The following is a 14,377-nucleotide window of genomic DNA, read 5'->3' on the forward strand; positions in this document are numbered from 1 at the left end:
ATCATCTTTCACTCAGTTAGTCTCAAAGGTATTACAAGTTCTCTTTGTTTTCCATGCCTGTTTTTAATGCCAGCGAGAATGCTGTTCTGTCTTCTCTTTCGTTCACTCTCTCACATCTGTTAGTCTCCAACACTTCTTATCACAAGCTCAGCTTGATTAGCCAAGTAATTCAGCAAGTTTCTGGCAACGATCCTTTCTGGATAACATTTGCAGGAGACTGGCGGTTCATCAGAGTTAAGAATACTACAACAGAAACGATGTACAAACCTGAAGTAAAACAGAAACGTGTTCATAAAATTCATAAAATGTTCATAACGTTATTTCTAAATGAAGAAACAGCATTTTTTTTTCAGCATTCAAATTCAAGAGTAAGAAGACTTTTTCTCCCAGTCCCAAGGGAGACTGGATTCTGTGCTACCAATAGGAAAGTCCAAAGCCAACTATGGATGAGACCAGAGATGATCATTTTTCTCTCTGTCTGCCTCCCCCACTTTGGAGATTATTGCACTGCGTTCTGAGAACGTTCCATATCATCACGTGATGAAAACGTTCCTGGAACGGATATTACCGCATTAGAAATCAAAACGTGATCAGAACGGGATCAGAACGGCAGTTTACCGCACTGCGATTCCTTTTTCTTGAAACCGTTCTCAGAACGGTTTGCTGTATTAAGTTTTGTGGGCTGTCTTCTGATGACGTCACCACTCAGTGGTTGGACGGCTCGGGAGAGGCGCTGCCCCCAGGAAAGAGGGAAAAGGGAGGCTTGGGCCATGGAGCTCGCCTCTCCTGACTCCCTCGGCTTACTGAAATCCCTCACCTCCCTTCCCCATAGGAATCAATCCAAAAACGGAGTTTTAAAAGAGCAGTGAGCCCTATGGGTCTTCATCTGGGGGGAGCAGAGGATGCTTGGCTATGGGGTTGTCCTGCCATCTCTCCCTCTCTCCTCTTTCCCCATAGGAATCAATCCAAAAACGGAGCTTAAAGAGCACTGAGCCCTATGGGTCTTCATCTGGGGGGAGCAGAGGATGCTTGGCTATGGGGTTGTCCTGCCATCTCTCTCTCTCTCCCCTCTTTCCCCATAGGAAAGAATCCAAAAACGGAGTTTAAAATCTCTCTCAGATGCAGACCCAAAGGGCTCTCCTCTGCTCCTTTTAAACTCAGTTTTTGGATTGATTTCTATGGGGAAGGGAGGTGGGGGATTTCAGTAAGCCTAGAGACTCTGGCCGGGAGAGTGCTTCTCAGCCTCACTGAGAAGTCTTCCCTCCGAAGATTCTCTTGGGAGGGAAGGAAGGCAAGCCCCTATAAAACGCTGGGGCTTCATATGCTGGCATATGTTTGAAGAAAATAGGATAAAACCTATGTAACTTGATGGGCCAAGGGCAGAGTCCCCTCCTTGGCAGCCTGGGCTTTAAGGGAGCTCCACGGAGGTCCCTTCAAGCGGAGGGAAAGGGAGGGGACTGGACCAAGGGCAGAGCCCCGGCAGCCATTGCAGCTCTTTAAACCAGTTAGAAAAGAAGAGTCCTCTGCTGTCATCCCATTTCCCCTTTTTGGCAGCTTGACACCCTTTTGCTTCTGTGTGTGTGCATGTAATGTGTGCCTTCAGGTTGTGAGCTTCCCTCCCCGCTTTAACTCTTGTCTGGCTCTTTGCTATGGAATTCTGGGAGTTGTTTGCTTGCTTTTCTGTGGTGCTCCAAACAGAGGAGCTTTTGTGGGTTCCCTCTTTGAGGGAAGGAGGAGAAGGTCCTGGGCATCCCTGCCATCCCTGCCTCCTGCAGGCTGCCAGCACAGGAGCCCCGCTGGACATGACACCAGAGGCCCCCCGCAGAAGCAGCCAGACCCTCTCCCTCTTGCTCTCTGCCCTGGTCCCCTCTTCCTTGAGGGAAGGAGGAGCTCCATGGAGGTCCCTTCAAGCCGAAGGAAAGCAAGTTGCCAGGGAGGGGACTGGGCCAAGGGCAGAGCCCCGGCAGCCATAGCAGCTCTTTAAACCGGTTAGAAAAGAAGAGTCCTCTGCTGTCATCCCATTTCCCCTTTTTGGCAGCTTGACACCCTTTTGCTTCTGTGTGTGTGCATGTAATGTGTGCCTTCAGGTTGTGAGCTTCCCTCCCCGCTTTAACTCTTGTCTGGCTCTTTGCTATGGAATTCTGGGAGTTTTTTGCTTGCTTTTGTGTGGTGCTCCAAACAGAGGAGCTTTTGTGGGTTCCCTCCTGGAGGGAAGGAGGAGAAGGTCCTGGGCATCCCTGCCTCCTGCATTGTGACAGCACAGGAGCCCCACTGGACATGACACTAGAGACCCCCGGAGAAGCAGCCAGACCCTCTCCCTCTTGCTCTCTGCTCTGGTCTCTTCTTTCCCTCTCTTTCCCTGCTTTCCTCTTCTCTTCCTTGTCCCACCTTTCCTCCCTTTTTCCTCCCTTCCCTCCCTCCTTCTTTCCCCCCTCACACACACACACCTTCCCTCACTGCAGTCGCTCGCCTGCCTGCCTCCCTCCCTGCCTGTCATTCTTTCAGCCAATCAGAAGACAGAGGAATGAGGGAACGGATTTGAGAACGGATAAGAATACCGCACACACTTCTCTTGGAACGTTTTCATCACGTTTCAGCTCTCTGGGAACACATTCAGAACACATTCAAATCCGTTCCCTCCTGGAACACATTTGGAACACATTTAAGCGTTCTGAGAACCCGATTGGAACACATACGTGCGGTATTCTCAAATGCGTTCCGTTCTCATCACGTGATCAGAACGTTCTCAGAACGCAGTGCGATAATCTTCTTTGTCTGCTTCTGCAGGCAGTTGGTTCATATCTTTGGCAAACCTTTGGTAAGAGCATTCTGTCACAACCCTGCAGCCTGCTGGCTAGGGAAAGAGAAAAAACAGGGAAAGTTTAGATACACATATATTGAAGCAAGAAATGCAGGCTGTCCAAAAAGAAAGCAAATAAGTGTTGTGGGGAAGGGTGTGTGTGTTGCAATTTAAGTGTATTCTGAATTTTGTCTTTAGGTGCCCTCCAGTTTTATGAACAGGTTTCTGTTATGCTTTAGGTTAGTTTGTTTGTTGGTGTTATTATATTCTTTACTCTGATGAACTGCCAGTTTCCTCCAAAGCTTATCCAGAAAGGGTCCTTGCCAGAAGGTTGCAGAATTACTTGGCTAATCAAACTGAGATTGTAGTAAGGAGTGTTGGAGCCTAACAGATGTGAGAGAGTGGAGGAAAGAGAGGACAGAACAGCATTCTCACTGGTTTTTAAAACCACAGGAAACAAAGTCATTTTCTGATCAACTACAATATAAACAGTATAATCTGGTGGTAGGAGGAGGTCACCACTGAAAATGAAGGGCATCCAGGAGGAACCCCATGAAAAATGCAAGCTTGGACTTTGGTGCTTTGGTTTTTCAGGGTGGATTCAATACTCATGATGCAATGGAAAGGGTCAAGGGGGCTGGTTGTGACTCATTTCCAGGGAATTAGCTTTGGGTTGGTTGTGACCCATTTCCACAGAATTAACTGCTAAACTGCTATCTCATGAGAAGATTTATAGGATGCTGATGCGAATATAGAGCTGTTCATAAAAGAGTTGATCTTTCTGGAGCCACTTCACTGCAGAAGATGTTATGAACATTGCATAGATTGGTAAGCGTCTTCATTCATTCATTGGTAGGCTTATCAGACATTGTGGTGGTCATTTAGTTTGTTCCTGTTGAATCTGTTAATGCTAGCATTTGGCCATAAACCTTTTTATGAAGTAGATGATAATATGAACTTTTCTCAAGAGAAATACATGGATTTAGGGCATGATGTACTGAATAGACATATTAAAGGACTGATTACTCTTAAGTAATTTTTAATACTGATAACATTTTTGTCAAGCACAAAATTTAAGTTTATTCTATTGACATTAGGGATTTGTCATATGACAATGTTCTTCCCTTTACCTTTTTGCTATGCATCTCATATATATGTATATATACACACACATCAAATTAATCCTGACTGTTAACTGCTGATGAAGATAATATTTCTTTGATTCTTTGATTGCAAAGGGATATGGCAGATGGAAATAAAAGTATTTGCCTCGAGGCAACATGTATTATTTTAATAACACTGCACTTTAAAAAAATGGTGTCCATTTTTTTTTTACTGGATCTTTGCATCTCTCCTGAATATTAATCTATAAGTATTAATCTGAAAACAAAACTACCAACAACATTTACAACGGATGTAATCCATCCCAATTTAAGCGTGTTTGAGAGTCCAAGAGGTTTAATCAGAAGACTTATGTGGCAATGCAATTCACACATACCCTCAGAAAGTGTGTGTATACAGTATATTCTCTTAACCAGAGGCCAAAGGTGACTTACAATATTACAGTACAGAATAAAGCAAAGTACCGTACAGTGTTGTTTTTTTAAAAAAAATAGATGATGATTTTTTTTAAATTGTGTAAACTATTCTATTAAAACACCACTAATTTGAAACAGCATAAAAGCATTAAAAGCAGATTGTTAATCTGATATTGGAAGCCGCTTTGATCGTCCACAGAAAAGCGGTATACAAATAAAGCTTATTATTATTAATAATATTATTATAAGAATGAAAATAAAGAATAAGAATAAACATCTCATTGAAATCAATGGTACTTACGTCTGTGAGGAACCATATCATTTTGCTGCTGGCGGCCACCTGATGCCCACTTTTCTAAAAGGCAGTCACGCTGAACTCAGTTTTGCTTACTTCTAACTAGACAGGCAAAGTGTTGCACTGTTGGAATGACATCCATTTAAAACTAATGCTCTTTGGCTGTAATGCATTCAGTATAACAATAATGTGTGCCTTGTGGTGGTAAGCTAGCCAAAAATTGTCTTGATTCTAAAAAAAGAAATGAAATAGACAGAAAATTGAGGAGCAGGAATGTGATGAAACTCTGATTTATCATCATGCAAACAAACTCCCAGTGACATAGTATTGTTTTTATTCTCATTGCATTATTCTTCAGTTTAGCATTTCAAATTTCTCCCATCAATTACAAAGAATGTTAGTGAATACTGGAAAGTTTTCAGTCTCAACGTTTGTTACCATGCAATTCTATTTGGGATTAAATTCCTTTAAATCCAGCGGTTATTCCCAAGTAAAAACATGCTTAGGACTGAAGCCTTGAACTGCCTTTTCTTTTCTTTTAAGAAAGTCAGGCAATCAGGAAAATATCTTTAACCGTATGTAAAGGGAGGAATTTGAGCTTTGTCCATTTTGATTTCAAATGACATAGATATCTCCAACTCCCAGAGTAATTCATTAGCTTTTGGGTTTCATATTTCTCTGGATTTCTGCAATGCAATTCTCAGCACCAAAAAACCCCACAGCAAAATGTGTTTAAAAAGTCTTGTTTTACAATAAAATATTTTTAGAAAAGCACATATTTAGATAATATGCAATTTGGAATGACTAAACCTGGCAAAATCAGGGTTAGATATGTGTCTTTTAAACAAAATGCTTCACATATTTAAACATATGTTTGTATAATTTTTTCACACAGATTTTTAAACATGCATAAAAGAAGACATGAGATAAAATAGACTTATGAATGAACACATTAGAAATGGACCATTAACACAAATAAATTGAACCAGCGACCCCAACTTACCAGTGGAAAAATGTTTTCCTCTTCAAATTAGTGAATATGTTTTATAGGACAAGGAATTCGACTAAAACACTTTAAAAATATATTAAGAGTAAATTAATTCAAGTGTTTTGTCTTAGTCCTTCATGTTATCTGCATATAATGAGTACTAAGCCATTTTAATTATACAATAGAATTGAACATGTACATACAGAGCAGGTTAATTTGAGTATGTCAATAGCAAAATAAAGACATATTATTATTTTGCAGTGTAATGTTATCAAGGTCACTTGAAAATAAAGTCACACTGGAGTCAGCGGAGCTTGATTTCAGGAAATTGGCTTGTTTCTTTCACTCTTTTCTTCTGTTTGAGTACATTCTTTGTGACATAGATGGAGCAAATTGCAATAGATTCAACACTGAATCCAATGCAAGGAAAGCAGCATTTTCATACTTCCTGGGCTTAGTTATGAGAAAATACACAGCTCACCTTGTGCACTGAGCATTTGCATACCTCACAGGGCATTGCCAAGAAATAAAAATGCACAGATTTTAATATGCAAACAGTTAATATGTTTATTATTCATAATATGGACTGAAATATGATATACGTGTAAAGGGAAAGGTGTAAATTACATTTATTGAGCAAATCTACACACAACGTAGCAAGAATCTTTTTAATAAGTTTGCACAAATTTCAGCCCAGGAAAGAATAGAAAGTCTCAGAATGCTTCATGAAACAAGGTCAGAAAGGAAATGCATCAGGGATTTGGAATGTAGTTGAGATTGAGATATTTTTACACCCCTAATATTTGATGGGAGGCAGCGTGGCATGTTGGTTTGAGGGTTGGATTATGGAGCTTATCACACGGGGGAAATCCTATGCAAAAATGGGATTTAAAAGCTGGAAAAACCCTGTGAAAGCAGGTTAATTATCACACACTTTGATGTTAAACTGATGTTAACCCGAACGGAAAGTAGACAAAATCCACTCCTTTTTACTTTTGGGTTTTTCCTAAAATAAATAGGAGTGTCTTTTGTCTACTCTCTGTCTACTTTCAGTTTGGGTTAACACCACTTTAACAACGATGTCATGTTTTACAATTTAAACCCCTGTTTCTGCATGGGATTTCCCCCATGTGATAAACTCCTATCACTCTAGAGATCAGGGTTCAATTCCCAGGTCGGCTATAAAACTCACTGGGTAACCTTGAGCAAGTCACATTCTCTCAGCCTCAAGGGAAGGCAATGGCAAAGGTCCTCTGAATGAATCTTACCAAGAAAACCCTATGATAGACTTATGGGTCACCATAAGTCAGAAATGACTTGAAGGCATACAAGTTGGTTAGATTTTCTGTCTGTCTTTGTTTGAAGGTAGCCCACATTACTATTGTATTCTACCACTCTAAAGTTCTAATCAAGACCTGTGTGGTCTGTGTGGTAATAGTAATAGTAATAGTAAGAATAGCAGCGGGGTGGCTGGTAGGTCCCATATCAGTGGATCCCAGGATTTGGTTTAGCATCTTAGGACCTTATCACATGGGAGGGATCCTGTGCCAAAATGGGATTTAAAGTGGAAAAATCCGACAAAAACAGATGATGTCCAGATTAACCCAACATTAACCCAGACAGAAATTAGAAAAGACACGCAAAAGTGCAATTGATTTTCAGATGATGTCACTGTTAAGGTGCATTAACACAACATTAACTCAGCTACAAAGTAGACAAAACATGATTCGTTTCACTTCTGGAAAATCCCAAAAGTAAAAAAGAATAACTTTTTGTTGACTTTCTAGCTGATTTAATGTTGCATTAACCCTGATGTGTCTGAAAATCAATTGTGCTTTTGTGTGTCATCTTAGGGTTTTGGGTTTTTTTAAATGCCATTTTAAATCCTGTTTCTGCACTGGATGCCTCCCATGTGATAAACTCCATAGACATCTCTTTAGGTTTGGATAAGATTCACCATTTTACTAACCATTACAGAAGAGGAGGAGGAAAACTACTGGTAGTGATGGTGCAATATATTTTTAATCTCTCAAAAGATGACCAGGTTAAAGCAATGCCCTTCTCCAGGATACTCCATTCACCTCTGGTTTTCCAGTTCCTTTTTTCAAAAATCATGACTACTGATGCTCACTCTTTATTAAAGTGTACATTGTGGGGGATCCATTTCTCCTTGTGCCTACTTGGTTTCTGAGTGGTTTTGTTTTGACTGCAAAATCATCAGTACTCAACACTACAACTGGCAGTGTTTAGGGTTTTTTAGGTAGTAGAATACTTGAGGAAATGAGAGATGTGTTGGAAAGACTGAGACAGGAAAGGTATTGATATTTAGAAATGCCTGCTTGTGTCAGGTAAGAACATTTGAGTCATAAGAGATATGAATGATCTACAGTCTTCTTCTAGCAATCCCAGGTTTGTTAGGCTATATCCAAGTATACAAGGGAAGAAGTACAGAATTTGATCTGATGGGAACGCAGGACTACATAACCTTGGCAGGGGCATGTGTGGAAGGTCACATTAGTGGTTATAGAAGTCTTTGATGAGGTGCCTGAATAAGTGGGGCTGGGAGTAAGAGGGATGATGGATGGGGCCAGAGCACCCATCTACCCCTATCAACCTACTTACCCATACAACATGCACACATTCACACTCTCACAGACATATAGCCTCACACATACACCACATATTAAAATCTCAGAGGTAAACACCTCTCTGCAACAATAGCTTGTGGTCCCAGATTTGTCTCATTTGGCAATGTTCAAGAATTTGGAATGTTGCATTTACAAAGAAAGCTCCAGATTATACTCATTTAAGAGGAGCCAGATTTTTATACAAGCAATTGCTTCTTGAAATCATATCAAGTTATTTGTTTTGGAATTTGTAAATGGATGAAAGCTAAATTCTGAGAATACTATGGGGATTGTGATCCAATTTGTCTGTGAAATATTTTTTAAAAAACAGTAAAAAGATCTGTTAGAACAAAAGATAATAATAGCTGCTGAGAAGAGGATTATTATGTAAATTATATATATATATATATATATATATATATATATCCCTTTTGGCCTAAAGTATTTGTATCTGTGCTTATATTTATATGAGGAAACCTGATGAAATATTAACAACAAACCTTCATCCTATCCAGATGTCATGCGCTGAGCAGATCCACTGAAAATCAGATTTAGGTTAGTAATGAATAGCATAAATCCCCTTTCATTTCAATAGGTCTCTTCTAAGTATAACTCATACAGTTCAAGAGAATCCTCGCTAGGGATATATATGTCTACATTGTTGGGAAACCTAGGGGCCATTCAGACTACCTTTTACCCTGGTTCAGAAACTGGATTAACCACGGGAAGTTCATATTGGCCCCAATCCTTCCACAAACAAAAACAAGGCTTTCACACCTGTTCAGTGGCAAATGCCCCTTGGCATGGGTCTTTTGAAAGTGGAGTTTAACCTGTATCTTTTGAGAAAAACTGGGTCCAGCAAATATGAACTTGTCCCCGATCATGATCGGGACAAGTTTAGGGGAGGGATTAGGGCAGAGGGATGGCAGAGGATGGAACATGCCTCCACTTTGGGTGAAAGAGGAAGAGGAGGAGGAGGAAGGAGCTGGAGGAAAGAAGGGTGCCATGAAGGGCAGAATCGGGGTGAAGGAGGAGGAGGAAGAAAAAGGAGCAGGACGAAGGGTCAAGTTCAGGGGAGGGAATTAGGACAGAGGGAGGGCAGAGAATGAAACATGCCTCCCTCTTGCAGACAGCTTTCTCTCTCTTTTTTTTTGGGGGGGGGTAATTTTTATTTTGACAGACTATGCGAATGCTAGTTCTCCAGGTAGATACATATATAGATAGAATGTGTCTGCTTGTGCTACATTTCCCTTTCATTTGCTTGCTCCCAGAATGGCACCTCACTTTGCAAGAGGCTTTTTTTCTGAATTATTTTTTATATGCGAATGCCACAATGCGAACATTACAAATGTTTCTCTTTCATTTTGGCAAATTGATACAGAATGCTTTTGCTACATATGTGTATGTGTCTGTAAGGAATTCTGGGGTGGCAATCTGAGGGAAAGCAAAGGATGCAGAGATGGCATTCCGAGATGAGGAATAATAATAATAATAATAATAATAATAATAATATGTGTATGTGAGGAGTTTGGGTTGGCAAAGCAAGAGGATGCAGAGATGGCATTCTGGGGTGAGATTAGATTGCATTTTGGGGTTGAAAACAAAGGCAGAGCAAGAAGATGAAATGCGGAGGAAAGGATAGATTGCATTTTGGGGTGGCAATCAGAGGGAAAGCAAAAGCAAAGCAAGAGGATGCAGAGATGGCATTTGGGGTGAGGAATTATTATTATTATTATTATTATTGTGATGGGAAGAGGATGCATGAGGGGAGCAAGGGCTTTGGAGGTAGCATTAGGCTGCAAGCGAAGGGGAAGCTAGAGGCTGGCATTCAGAGGGAAGGCTGTGGAAACCCACGACTTTGGGGGAGTCACACTCTCTCAGCCTCAGGGGAAAGGCAATGGCAAATCTCCTCAGAAACAATCTTTCCAAGAAAACCCCAGGATGGGGTTGTTTTAAGGTTGCCATAATCTGTAGTGATGCACACTGCCACTAGTTTTTTAAAAAAGAGGAGGGGGAAAAGCACCCATCCGGTTGGCCAATTGTTGTAGGAAATGTCACCTTGGCGAAAGTGGAGCTGAATTTGATTGACAGCAAAGGAGCCTTCATTTTAAACTGGTACCTGCAAATACCCCAATCGAGGTAAAAAATAGTGGGCACTTGCTTCCGAGGAGATTTAAGATGGGGGGACCTGGATCTGCCCAGTTCGATCCAGCACAAATGAGTGAGTGGGAATGGGGCCCTAGTAGGTTTCCATGGCCAAGTGGGGAACTTCTTTCCAGCTTATGGCAACCGTAAGGTGAATCTATTCTAGGTTTTTCTTGGTAAGATTTGTTCAGAGGAGGTTTGCCACTGCCTTCCCCTGAAGCTGAGAGCATGTGACTTGCCCAAGGTCACCCAGTGGGTTTCATGGCCAAGCTGGAAACTGATATCTCCAGCCCATAGCTACAATTCATCTCTTGATGTAACTGCCGGATTTTCCCTTTTGCAGACCCCTCCTTCCCAAAGATGGCCATTTCTGGAACAGTATAAAGCTAGGGGAGAAGCAGTGACCTGTCCAGCTATTTTCCTGATGCACTGCGGGAGAAGGAAGAACTTTCTCTCAATATCCCAGTTCTCACATGCATCCAAAACTCTTCCCACCCTTGAGAATTCAGTGGTTAAACTACAACAGCTGTATTCTTAGGAATATTACCCAGAGGGCACATCCCTTTTAGGTGCCATTTGATTCATGGCATTTGTCATTTGAACCCCAGTAGCAGGTTATCCTCGGTCATGGATATTGACAAGGACATACTCTTAAGATGCGTTATTCCCATTCACTTTAAAATGACAGAAATAGTCTCGACCTCTGGACAGATTTTCCAAACAAGCCAAGGCTGTGTACTCCTTGATTTCATAGTCCAGGCAATTTGAGGATTAGGGCAGGGTGCCCTTTCATGCTGCACAATATTATTGCACTATTGTTCCACTTTACATGTCATGGGTGCATACTATGAAATCTTGAGGGTTGTAGTTTGGTGAGGCACTAGAGCTCTCTAGCTGAGAATTCTTAATACACCTCCTTCAACAGCAAATCCCAGGTTCCATAAGATGGAGCCATGAGATCTGAAGTGGAATCATAGTGCAACACAGTGCCCCCTCGATTCCAGGACCCTCCAAGGATAAAAAAAGTCTGTGGGTGCTCAAGTCCCAAGTCCCAATCCATGGATATGGAGGCCCAACTGTAAATTGTGTAGTGTGAAAGAACCCTGTATCAGCCCCAAAAGGTGCAATGTCAGGGAACTTGTTTTGTGTCAGAGAGAACATCAGCTCGAATTACCTGCAGCCCTGTGAGTGCAGGAATAAGAAGAGAAGGGAACAGTACGGATATATGCATCCTTCAAAAGAACAAGAGACATCAATAACTATTAAGGACACCAGCCAGGAAATATCAACCTGGGACAAACTAGATTTCAGTGCTTACTAACAGAGCATCAGCAACAGCTGATCTCCAGTCTCTTTCTTCCATTTCCCTTGCCTGCATTTTACCTCCTTAATTTGTAAACCTGATGGCACGACATCTTGCTTTCAAGATGTTTATTCTAATCTAATCTAATCTATAGATGTGATCCACTTGGGGAGACCAAAATTGTCTTAAAAGTGACTGTGTCAGTGTGTCCCAAGCCTGCAGTACCATTTTCAGTCACGGGGGCGGGTTATAGACCACTGCTTTGAGGCGGTCTGCCGCCGCCGCCGTTTGCTCCGTAAGGGAGCCGTCGCAGCCACACCGCGCGGCTCCCTTGCGGAGCAGAAAAGAAGCTCCAACATGGAGCTTCTTTCTGTGGCGCCCTAATGACGTCGCGAGGTGCCCCTGGTACACTCGCGACGTCATTAGCGCCACGACACGTTCGGACGCACAGCGTCCAATACGTAAAGATGGCGCCGGCCATGTGGAACGGCCGGCGACATATTGTACAGAGTCCGTATTAGACCCGGGGTGTCTAGAAGAGACGCCCCTTTTTTAAAATGGGACGTCCTGCGGACGTCCCAAGTGACGGTCTATAACCCGCCTAGGTTTTGGTGCTTCAAACCTAGGACTATTCCCGACCATGGCAAAACTGGCTACTTTTGTTTATAACAAGTAAAATACTTGTTTTTGTAAAATTCTGTTCAAATATTGTGATGAAATTGGATTTTTCTTTTATTCCCTAGATTTATTTCCTGTCTCATCTATATCCAGTGAAGATGTTTCTGACTTTACTCTTCATTATTGCTGGGACACAAACTTCTTTAACACAGAAACCTGGTACCTCAGTATCCTTTTCAGTATCTTTCCATCAATGAGACAGTAATTTCAACTGTAAATTTCTTTGCAGCAGAAATTTGGAGGGGTTTGGGGAAGAGAAGATGATAGCTTATTGCTTAGTCCAAAGACCATTGCAGACATTTGGAGAAGGGAGATGTGATGCTTTTTAAAATACCACAAGCCTTGATGGCCTTGTTATCATTGGCCGTAACATTTTACATTAGTGTAAGTGAGATGAGGGATTTGATCAGTGGTGGCTTCCGTGTCAATGATGAATCTGCTTCAGGTTTCCAAACTGTAAAGCAGGGGTTGGCAACTGTGAGGTGGCAGGTGCCAGTTTCAACCTTTCCTGCTCCAAGCACAGTGAACCCAAAGCAAACAGAAGTGTCACCACTCACTCCCATTTTCATTTTTGGCTGATTTGGGATTTATTTGAGGTGGGGGAATTAGATTTTGTGTATTTGGAAACATGTACGTGTTGGAAGCTCATCCCATTTGGCAGGGCTGCCATAGAACATATTCAAGGGTTTGGGTGGGATGCCATGACAAGAGGGAAGGGGGAGGATTGCTTAAGTCTGGTCAATGGTATCTCTCTGAATATGGATCCAACCCACCCTTTTTATTGGTTGGATATGACAAGTATTAACTTCTCTTTTCTGTCCTTGCAGCCTCTGAGTCTGCGGATGTTGTCCTTTTGATTGACAGCTCTGATGTTCTTGGCAGAAGGGCCTTCTCCTCAGTTAAACCTTTTGTTAACAGAATGATCAACAGTCTTCCAATTGGCCCAAACAAATATCGCATTGCCCTTACACAGTACAGTGACGACCTCCACACTGAGTTCCAGCTGGATGAATTTAAAGCCAAGAACCCCATGCTGAACCACATTAAAAAGAACTTTTTATTCAGGGGTGGTTCGTTGAGAACTGGAAATGCCATGCGAAAGGTCCGTGAGGCTTTTTTCAACCCACCAAGGAGAGACCGAAACCAGATTGTGGTGGTCACAGCTTCAGGGCCTTCAGAAGATGATGTGGAAGGGCCTGCAAAAATGTTACAGAATGATGGGATAAAAAATTATAGCTTTAGGAATTCAAGATGCACTACAGCAAGAGCTGCAGTCCATGGCTGCAAAATTCTCCTATCATTTCCAAACACCAAGGGAGCTTTTGATGTTTTCTCAAAATATGTCTAATGTTATTCAATCAGCTATAGAAATGGATATTGGCACAGTCATCTTAACTACACCTTCACCAACAGTAACAACGTCTTCACTAGCTGTAACAACTCCTTCACCAACAGCAACTCCTTCACCAACACTAACACAAAGTGTTCACAATATATCTACTGAAGGTAAAGAAAACAATGTCATAAAATCTCAGAAGGATAGATTAGTAAGGTGGTAGTAACATCCCCTTGAGACAAATTGGCCAGTACATTAATACATCAAAAATGGATGGGAAATTTTGGTCTTCCAGATGTTTCCTCCTACAGCACCAACAGCCCCTTTCAGTGGGAGTTATAGTCCAAAATACCTGGATAACAAAAGGTTTCTTAATCCTGGCATAAATGCTTCTAACATGTCCTATATGCATTTTAAAGATAACAGCCAGGGGATTGAATCAGCACAAGGAAAACAGTATGTGTGGAAGATGATAACCTTTTCTCCCTGCTCAATGATCACATCTGCTATTTCTCCAGGAGAAAAACTATTATTAGCTCCAGTTATTAGCTCTTACTATTAGCTATTACAGCTCCCATCACAGCTCAGTAGCAGCTTGTATGGTATGAAGATTTTCACCAAGGTTACCACAGTTTCCTCTGTACTGCTTATTATTTCTAAAGTACAA

General features: G+C 41.7%; 1 protein-coding gene across 1 annotated transcript in view; it reads left to right on the plus strand.

Moving 5' to 3' along the window:
* Positions 1 to 3,597: 3,597 nt before the first annotated feature.
* Positions 3,598 to 14,377, plus strand: part of LOC121933367 (collagen alpha-6(VI) chain-like) — a 68,165-nt gene continuing 57,385 nt past the window's right edge. The window contains 4 exon segments of the mRNA XM_042472989.1: positions 3,598 to 3,652; positions 12,440 to 12,533; positions 13,202 to 13,599; positions 13,601 to 13,880. Coding sequence (XP_042328923.1) covers positions 12,473 to 12,533; positions 13,202 to 13,599; positions 13,601 to 13,880 — 739 coding nt within the window. The 5' untranslated portion in view covers positions 3,598 to 3,652; positions 12,440 to 12,472.

This window comes from Sceloporus undulatus, chromosome 6 (assembly GCF_019175285.1).
Source record: "Sceloporus undulatus isolate JIND9_A2432 ecotype Alabama chromosome 6, SceUnd_v1.1, whole genome shotgun sequence".
Taxonomy (NCBI): Eukaryota; Metazoa; Chordata; class Lepidosauria; order Squamata; family Phrynosomatidae; genus Sceloporus; species Sceloporus undulatus.